At 39.7% G+C, this 10004-nt stretch overlaps 1 protein-coding gene across 1 annotated transcript; it reads right to left on the bottom strand.

The window, feature by feature from the left end:
- Window positions 1-256: 256 nt before the first annotated feature.
- On the bottom strand, window positions 257-9755 carry EXOSC8 (exosome component 8). The gene is made up of 11 exons (XM_027713480.2): window positions 9660-9755; window positions 7914-7950; window positions 7247-7310; window positions 6101-6174; window positions 5521-5566; window positions 4464-4569; window positions 4331-4376; window positions 3975-4071; window positions 3276-3396; window positions 928-1034; window positions 257-475 (listed from the first exon to the last, which is right to left on the bottom strand). Exons 1-11 carry the CDS (start codon window positions 9674-9676, stop codon window positions 360-362), a joined length of 831 nt encoding a protein of 276 aa, XP_027569281.1. The 5' UTR covers window positions 9677-9755; the 3' UTR covers window positions 257-359.
- Window positions 9756-10004: the final 249 nt, after the last annotated feature.

Genomic DNA, 10004 nt, shown 5'->3' with positions numbered 1-10004 from the left:
GAGAAAGCTTAAAGTTAAATTTGTGGGTTTTATTACTGGTGGGAAAATTAAGTTTTGACATTACTCTAAAAAAAATGAACTGATTTTGGAAGCCAACCCTACAGAACCTAGAAATTTCATCTATAAAGCAGCTAGGATCTGGTTTCCTTAAGTTACTTAAATTTTTTAACAGAATGTTTTATCTTGTATTTTTTACCACTCAGCAGCATTATACATAGAATAAGGGTTAAAACCGTTTTAGAAAAAATGATCTTTGTAAAGGTAGTATTGGTATTTGTTTATTTAGTATAAAAGGTTTGTGAACAGTGTAACAAATACAATTTTTACAAATCCATTTTTTAAAAGATCTCTCCTTTCGTTCACTTGGACATTATACTTTTTATTACTTTGTCAATCAACTTCTTTACTTCTTTATGTCTTGTAATTGCTCTGGTGATACAGTCCTGAAGCTTGGCTCCTGTAAGAGGACTTCCACCTAAAAATTAAAGGGAACAATTTGATTTTCTACTTATACTTCAGTTACGTATCTCTAAATGTGATTTCCAAATAAGAGTATTAATATAGTAATTCTCATGACCAACACACCTTTCACCTGGGGATCATGGAGCTTTCCCAGCTCTAGCCTCAGGCAAAGATAATGGAAAAAAACTAGAGCTGTAACAGAAGACATGCTTAAAATCTGTCCTCTGCTGTACGTAAGTCAAGCTGTGACTTCTTTTTGAACTTCAGTCATGCCACCATCTTAAAAACTAATTTCAAGGGGAAGTAATTTAATGAGTATTTGAGCAGACACTCTGTTACTGTAAAGCACCCTCAAATCTTACAAAACAAAGCAGATACATAGTCTTTTCTCGACCTAAACGTTATCATCTTCAGAGGTTTAATAATAAACCTATATGTAATATACTGTAATAAATTTGGAAGTACCTGGTTTATGGACAGAACATAGTCTCCCTTCTTCATCAGTGACAATGGTTACTGTTCCAGTTGCTAAATCTTCCTCTTCAGCAGTTGGATCAACAATGAGTAATGCGCTTGTGAAAGAAAAACACGTGCAGACATGTTTGTACATATTGCTCCATTAACATTATTGCAAAATACAGGTAACATTAATTTTTACTGTAGTCTTACAAAATACTTGTAGATGGATTTAGTGCCCAGGTTGTTTTCTTACCAAAGTGTGCTGATTTTAAAAAAATTTAAAAGTCAAAAAATATGGGAGATTCCACATAATCAAGTGTATATGTCTACTGAAAATACAGCTTTATGCCTAAAATTTCCTAGATTTGTGACATCCGTGTATTGCAGGAAAACGCCACTAAACTGCCATTTGAAGGATGCAGTCTCTCATTGTGTAGTTACACAAAGACTGGTATGGGGTGTAGCCTGCACTAATCTCTACCAGTCACCTTAATGCAAAACTCATTTCCAATGGTAAGTTCACCAAAGTAGTTCTCAGTCTCTTGTCAGAGAACTCTAACATCACTCAGCCTGGGAATAGTTAAAAAATGGATTTACAGGGTGTTTGACTGTCCTTAAAGCATACAAAATAAACTGTCATACATCACATGATGCATATCTTTGAGAGATTAAATACTGTTATTTTTGAACCATTTAAGTTAAAAATGGAACAAAATCAATGGAAAAAAAAAAGAGGATCTAAACTATAAGCCAACTTTGTTCAACAAGAAGAACTTAAAGCTGAACTTTAAAACCTCACCAATATTTCAGATTGCCATTTAATAGCAATAGTAACAAAAACATAGCTACCCTGTACAAAAGTGCTGCTTTTTAGAAGTCTAACACTGTGACACATCAGCCCTTTGTGTGATGCAGGGACACATGAAGAGTTAAAAGTATCATTTATTTTTTATGTATAAGTCAACACCCCAGCAGCCAGCTGTGCAGCTGCACCACATTCTGCATCAATGCTCCTCACCCACTGCCACACCACCCAGCAACCTACAAATCTTATTTATTCAAGGAGGGCTTTCACACAGAAGAAAAATGCCTCTGAATGCCAAAGTATGTCAAGCATTTTATTTAGAGGGCTGTGTCAACAGCTGTAGAAAAACTAACAAATCAGAATTAAACCAAACAAACCAACCAACTACACAACATAGGCACATACCCCCTTGATATTTACTTTTGGGAGCTAAAGGGAGACTTAAGTAGCTTGTTTGATGCAACAGTTGATTTCAGCGAAGGAAACAAAGTCTGAGAGATATGCATAGAAAGCTTTCTTACAAAGGCAATTTTTTTGTCTATATGTAAGTAAGTGTGATTTGTGTGTCTGTCCAGTATGTTACCCAAACTCTCTCAGTCTACATCAAATTTCAGAGCCATCAGAACTGGTATTAAAGCAATCAACACAGGCACTCTAAAGCACCAATAAAATCCTGTTCTGATTCATTTTGGTAATCACTTGGTCAACATTTGAGTTTATTGTTTTCCCCACCCTCTTATTTGAGTGAAAGGCCCTACTAATCACTTCTGTGAATACAGATTAATGTGTCATAAACTACCAATGTGTCTAAATAGACTTAAATCTTAAATAGTACAGTAAACACTGTCTTGTTTGTCATTTTCTACTTTCAAATGGATGCCACCAGAAATGACTGCATTTCTTATTAACAGCAGCAGAATATATCCTTAACATACTTGGACTAACGAAGAGCCAGTAAACAATTTCAGGTGAGGAGTAAAATTATCAGATGTGATTATTCTGAAATCTCATAATTCAATTCTTTTCCTACATAAACAATGACTTAGGAGTGCTGGTCATACTTCACCTGTGTCAGTTATCCAGAGGTTATGTTGTTCTAACTAGACTGTTACTTCTTACTTCCTCTGTTGACTATGTCCTCAGTATAAGCTGTTCAAAAAGCACTATTTTTTATATCAGTTGTTTACATAGGCTTCTAAAACATTAATTGCATTGGTAACATTGTTTCATCTCATGGATATTTCAAAAACCTAAAACAATACCTATCCCTGTACTTTTAAGCATATCTTTTAGGTTGGGAGCCAGTTCAGTTTAAAGTCACAGGAAGAAGCTGTGTAGACTGTTTTGTTCTGCGTATTCATTCACATCACAGAACTACAGGTCAGTTCAACAAGAGAGGCCTGGATATAAGATGAGTTAAACAGCACTGCCTGAGGCTGCACACTCATCACTAGAAGTGCAGAAGCATCACTGGTAGCATCCTCAGTCTTTCACTCAAACTTTTACAGACACAGTTGTTTCCATAAGTACAAAACAGTTATGAACTTACTCATCAAATATAGCAAACGATGTGGCAACTGGATGCTTTCTGATAGTCAAAGGACTCTTCTGTTTTAAATTCACTTCTGATAAACCAGTTTCTTCGTTTATAATAACCGATGGCAATTGTACTGAAGAGATGAAAAAATTACAGTGGTCTAATATTAAACATTGCTGGGTTTAGCAGGCCTAAAGAGGTCCAAGACTACTGAAATATTTAAGCTGTCCTTTTAACCCACCAAAAATCAATCAGAATAGAGTTTTGGCTACGTTAACAGTATTCTGTACAAAAAAAAAAAAATCTCAATTTCAAGCAAAGTATTTAGCTTAGGACTACCTGTTCAAGGAAGTATTTGATTTTTCTCCTCAAGGTAACAGAAGCATTTATCCTTACACAGAAGCATTTTCTATTTCTAAAATGCCATGCAATTAAAATAGTTTGGAGTCATATTTAACAAAAAGTATTTTTCCCCCAGAAAGCCTACTGGACATATAAAAACCAGGAATATAGTCTCTCCAGGTGTTACACACCTATGGCACCCATACCATCATTTTCACTTTGCATTTTAGTAATTTAGCATTCAAATGACAGGAAACAAACAGTCCTAACAAACTGTGAACCAGTTATCTATGAATCATGGTTCAAAACTAACGCATTTCTCCAAGCAACACTAATAAGAACATGTCCCTTACTCTAAGGAAGACTTACCATTTTTTAATGCTGCTAACAAAGCAAAGACACTGGCATCCAAAAGGTTTCCATCATAGTCCAGACATATGATATCACAGTATAACACCCAAGCAAGCTATCAAAAAAGGTTCACACACGTGAGATATCACAGCAGCTAAGCAAATCGTTCAATAGGCAAGAAAATTCTACCCACATTGAATAGAGATACTTATTTCTATCATGCAATTTTTTTTACACTTCAGATGTAAACCAAGCTATGAAGACTGAAAAGCAAAACAACAACAAAACAACCTATAACCCCAAATACCTTCTTTAACATCTCATTACTGAGATCTTGTTAAGTATTCCCCTCTTCATTTTGATATACAACTTACCTTGCCATTTGCAATACACAGATCTTCTTTCACTATCATCTGTGAACTAAAATAACATGAGAGAATAAGCCAGGAAACAGAAAACTGTCTTGCAGAGTTGTGTGTGTTTTAAATGCACTATGATGGTTCTTACTTTTCAATCACATCTGCAATGAACTGGCTCGCTGCTTGAGCCTCTTCACCAGGTGGTCCGGAGCGAAACCTCTCTGAACAGAGGGATGGTAGTTCTACATTTGGTACTAGGTATCAGAAAAGCAGGCAATAGATTTAAGTCAACAATCACTCTTAATACCATTTTATGTACTTCAAATGCAAGGCAAGACCAAAAATTTTTCAATCAAGCCTCCCTACTCCTTTCAAAACTAAAGTTACGCATGAGTTGGTTTTAAAGAACTTGTAGTACTCTATTTAGAAACTATATATTTCATGGTAGAACACATAATCCTAACTACCATTTTCTGTTTATAATCTTGCTATGGCTATAATGACCCCATACAAACTCTTCTTTAAGTGTTAGGTATTCTTCAGTAGATCAAGAAACAGCAGTATTTTCATCCCACTGCCTGACTTGACTGGTATGCTATCTGTTTTTCATCAGTCATTAAAAACTGAGGCTTTAGACTTGAAGCAAAAACATGCATAAACATTTGTGAAAAAACCCCAAGCTCTCTGAAAATAACATACTTTGGAGATGCCTTGCAAAAGAGGGATTTGGTCTAACCTCTCAGTTCCACAGAACTATTTTATTTCCAAAGAAACTCCAAACAGGAGCAGGGAGGTACCCCCAGGACTTTTAGAGTTTTCCAAGAAATAAACAGGGTTTATTTCAGTGTTTTTAAGAGTTACATTTTTTGTCTACTGTCTTCAAAACAGAAGTTAACATGCCTTTGCACAACCTTGCATGCCATAATCTTTTATAGATTAACTACCTTCCCCCTCTTAATATACACACTTGCCCCTGCTGCAGGTCTGTTTCCAGCCTGGCCTGGAATCAGCAATAAAAAAGTAGTTTTACATGGAAAACTCATGAGCAGAGGGCATCCTAAAATTTCTGAGGTACCACTGCCTAGATGTCAATTTGGAAATATAATTTTACCAAATCCATTCTTTTAAGAAATCTTCCCAACACAATCTGTCATTACAGCCTCTTAACTGAAGCAATACAAGACCCGAGCAAGATCCACACTCACCAATATACCCTTTATTAGTAGAATCTGCTGCAGGTGCAGCAAGTTCCTGGAGAAACAAAAAAGACAAGATTTTCCAGCTATTCTATATACAACTACTCATTTTCTTGAAAGTTATCATTACAATGAGATTTACAAAAGCCATTTTCAATCGGTCCTTGTCTGTAAATTTCCTATGGAAAAACCCAGTACAGGGGCGTGCAATGATTTGGCTCATAGTTCATGGCAGGCCAGCAGTAAAGTTGAGGCACTTGATAGTCCAGCCAACTAATCCGCAGTGCACTTATTGATCAATATTCAGTAACTTTTCAATTATATAGCTTTTATCTAGAAATAACAAGGAGTTTATATTTGTATACATCTTTCCCATACACGATGGGCACCACAAAAAATACATGTTCTCAGACTAAACAGGTAGGATTAGGTAATTAAATTCTATATTAACTTTCATGTCTGAAAATAACTCTAGTGAAAGACTGTAATTGTGTCTGATTGGCACATTATTGTAACTCTGTGGGCGATTCATTCTAAACACCAATGCACAAATTCTGCTAACACATAAATTAAATAAAACCAACCATACCGCTTTCACTCCACAAATCACCGTGGTATTTCCTAATTTCACCAGGGCAGAACCATCTGCAGTTGTAATTGAACCTGAAGAGAAAAAGTACTGTTCAATAAAATCTATTTTTCATTCAGAGAGCATTAATTAACATCCACCTTCACAAAGTGTTAACTTTCCATCATTTTATACTAAACAGAGGATAAGCAACGTCTCAAATCCAGAGTGGGACAGAATCTCTATATTAAACCATCACACAGAATGACTGAGGCTGGGACAGCTGGAGCTCATCTGGTTCAACATCCCTACTCAAGAAGGGCCACCTAGAGCTGGTTGCCCAGAACTGTACCCAGATGGCTTTTGATTATCTCCAAGGAAGGAGACTCCACAACTTCTCTGGCCAACCTGTGCCAGTGCTTCATCACTCTCACAGTAAAGAAGCGTTTCATCATGTTCAGAGGGAACATCCTGTGTTTCAGCTTGTGCCCCTTGACTCATGTTCTGTTACTGGGTACTAATGAATAGAACTTGGCTTTGTCTTTCCCACACCCTCCCTTCAGGTATTTATATACATTGCCCGGCATTGGACACAACACTCCAGGTGTGGCCTCACCAGTGCTGAGCAGAGAGCAGGATCATGTTCCTTAACTGCTGGCAATGTTGTGCCTAATGCAGCCCCGGACAACATTGGCTTCTTTGCAGCAAGGGCACACTGCTGGCTCATTTTGCCTCTGCTTGAGGCAGGTGCCCACCAAGCTCAGAACACAGCAGAAGCCAGGACTCAGTGTCCCTCCCAGGATGCTCAGGTATCAATTTTGTGCTGGTCAGTGTATGCCTTGTCGCTGCCTTCAGCATCTATAACATATGCTGCTGACCTTAGACAGGGACAAGATTCCACAACCACCTAAATTGTGCTGCACGTACCTGGACAGGAGCAGACCTGAGTAATTACACTGTGCACATTAGCCCAGGATCAGGACTGAAAACAGTGTTAAAGTATACTACTGTGCCATGCACTCTCTTTCATGCTTACTGAAATGGTAAATAAAAATCCTTTCTCTTCCTTGTTTCAAAGTAAGAACCAAGAAAACCGATTAGCAAGTCATTAAGGTCACTATTATAACCTGATATTAATTATTATTATTACTCCAAATAAGCACTTGCCTATGTTGACAGTGGTTGCTCGGAATTCACCTAACTCCCTTCCATCAGGTCGACAGTTCTCTTTCTAAACAAAAATTACAAAGTTCAAATTAGAAAACATACTTTATTAAATAATACAGTAATATCTATGCTATAGAAGTTGATATAAAATAATAGTCTCTTCTTTTTAGCAGAAATATACAGTCTCAAAAATGCTAGTAAAAACTTGGTCACACTCTAGTTGGTTTTTCATCAATTGATATGTAGTTTGTGGTTCTAGGCCTGCAAAAAAATCCCTGATTTTTAAAATTTATTATAATTTATTTAGAAAATATAACAATAAATTGATTGTCTCAAAGGTAAGTATTACAGGCTAGATTCAGAACATCATCCATGAATGAATACTCGTTGGTAACTTCAAATGAGAGTTTCCACCTGTCTGCACTGCTAAGGTTTCGTAGGCAATTCCCCTCCTCCATCCCCACCTAGTGGAGCTCTAAAGAGAGTGAACTAAAGCAAAACAACCCCAAAAAACCATAACATTGAAATACCATCAGGTAGAAACTGCACAGTACAAGACCCTTAAGTTAAAAATTGAACAATATTCCATCGTGTTAGATCTGAAGAACCACAAGAAAGAAAAAATTCATTACAGGCAATTTATACAGGCATCTCATGTTTTACTCACCAAAAACCTTCTGTAATATTCCAATGGTTCCACAGTTCTAAAACAAATATAAAGAGAAGTTCACATGCAAGCTCTTGAGTAGGTAAGAGATAGTAAAAAAAAAAGATAAGCAAGCACTAACGCACAACAACAAACAACTGGAGAATCAAGATGCCTAGTAGTATGGCAAAGCAAATGCTAAGCAAAGCTGCTTAGCAATATGGTTATGGAAAGATGAGAAAACTCTGAACCGATCTGTTTTCCTACATTCCGCTCGAAAATGCTTCCTCCTTACAAGGAACCTGTCTGCACATATACCTAACAAAAACTACTAGCTTTCACCTGATATTTTATAATATCAGTTATAAATCAACAGAAGTGTTTACTGAACAGACGGCTGTAGAATGGTTTTCAAGAAACGCAGAAAGTAGAATTTTATAACTGTGCCTGAAATATCTGTTAGTTCAAGGACCGCATTCAGATGTACAAAATGATATAAAACAATTTTAAATGCTACAATTTTTCTTAGAACCTTTGAGAAAATATAAAATTACAAAATACGCTTCATGCAGTGCTTCAGGTGAGAAATAATTAACACTCATTATTAATTACATACTACTATCAGTGTTCGTGTATTAGTATTTTAAGCAAGGATCATTAATGTAAAAAACAACCCCACCTTTTTTTTATAAAAGTATTCTTAATATTTAAACAAAGCAGTCACAGTTTTGTTAATATAGTGCTTCTGAAGGAAAAATCAGAAAAAGATAAATGGGAAAAGCAAGTTTTCCAAAGGCGAACTAACATACAGAGATATCACAAACATAATGGCAAGCATCAATTAGCTCCTGTTGGCTCCATATATATTGGTCCTGTACTACTGGTTCTCTGAAGTCCAACAAAATGCCTGTTCTCTTCCAATTCATGTAAAAGCACTTGCTAAACATTGTTTTGCACATTTAAGACATAAATACAGAAGCAAGAACACTAGAACAGGCTGCCCAGAGAAGCTGTGGATGCTCCATCCCTGGAAGAGTTCAAGGCCTGGTTGGATAGGGCTCTGAGCAACCTGGTCTAGTTGCAGGTGTCCCTGCCCACGGCAGGGGGGTCGGAATCAGATGATCTTTGAAGATTCCCTCTGACCCAAACCATTCTACTATTCTAAAACGAGCAGTTATAAATGAGAAGCCACTGAATTCCCTACAGTTTTAATCTCCTTGTAATGCTATCAGCTGTGTCAGGAGAGGTTTAGGGTGGATATGAGGAAAAGGTTTTTCACCCAGAGAGTGGTTAGGTGCTGGAAGACGTTTCCCAAGGAAGTGGCCACAGCACCAAGCCCGACAGAGTCCAAGAAGGTTTGGACAACGCTCTCAGGCACGTGGTGTGACTCTTAGGTATCCTGCGTAGGGCCAGGACTTAGACTCGGTGATTCCTGTGGATCCAACTCGGGATACTCTGCGATTCTGTGACACCAGGTAGCTCCGGGCCACGTTGAGCGTCGCGCTTTGCCAGGCCTTTTCCCGGCTGGACACTCCTTGCTCGCTCAGCCCCCTCGCACACACCGGGGCACCGCATCCCCCTCAACACCGACCCCATCCCGGGGGGCCGCGCAGAGCCCGCTCCCCTCGCGCGCGCAGTGCCGCCGCGGTGGCGCGGAGGGGCCCCAGCGGCCCCGCGGGACCCGGGCGGCGCTGCCGCGATCCTCGCGCGCGGGCGGGACCCCGGAGCGGGGTTGGCGGGACCGCGGCCCCCAGGCCCCGCACTTACCTGAACGCGGCTGCCATGGCGGCACCGCCACCGCCCCGGATGTGGCGCCCCCTGGCGGTCGGCCCGCCCGGCAGGTTCTGCGGGCGGACCGGCCTTGGCGGCGGCGGTCGAGCCAGCGGCGCTGGCGGGGCCCGGCCGCGAGGGGGCGCCGGCGGCTTCCGGCGACAGCGGCGGGTGGTGCGGCCGCATCCGCCTCGCTGCCGCCGCATCCGCCTCGCTGCCGCGCCGCCGGGGGCAATGACGCTGCCGCTGTCTCTGCCCTTGTCCCTGTCCCTGTCCCTATCCCTGCCCGCGGCGGCGCTGGCGACCCTCGCCACCCTCCTGCTCGTCCTGGTGAGAGCTGCG

The sequence above is a fragment of the Pipra filicauda genome, unplaced genomic scaffold (genome assembly GCF_003945595.2).
Source record: "Pipra filicauda isolate LSUMZ 115617 unplaced genomic scaffold, ASM394559v2 scaffold394_size754893_pilon, whole genome shotgun sequence".
Classification (NCBI taxonomy): domain Eukaryota; kingdom Metazoa; phylum Chordata; class Aves; order Passeriformes; family Pipridae; genus Pipra; species Pipra filicauda.
This window is presented reverse-complemented; position numbering and strand designations above follow the sequence as displayed.

Excerpts from the sequence above, each read along its gene's own strand:
- EXOSC8 (XM_027713480.2), bottom strand. Across the intron at positions 5,567-6,100 it reads TGATTTGTGGAGTGAAAGCG|GAACTTGCTGCACCTGCAGC; the intron begins GTATGGTTGGTT and ends TTGTTTCTCCAG. Across the intron at positions 476-927 it reads ATGTTCTGTCCATAAACCAG|GTGGAAGTCCTCTTACAGGA; the intron begins GTACTTCCAAAT and ends TTTAATTTTTAG.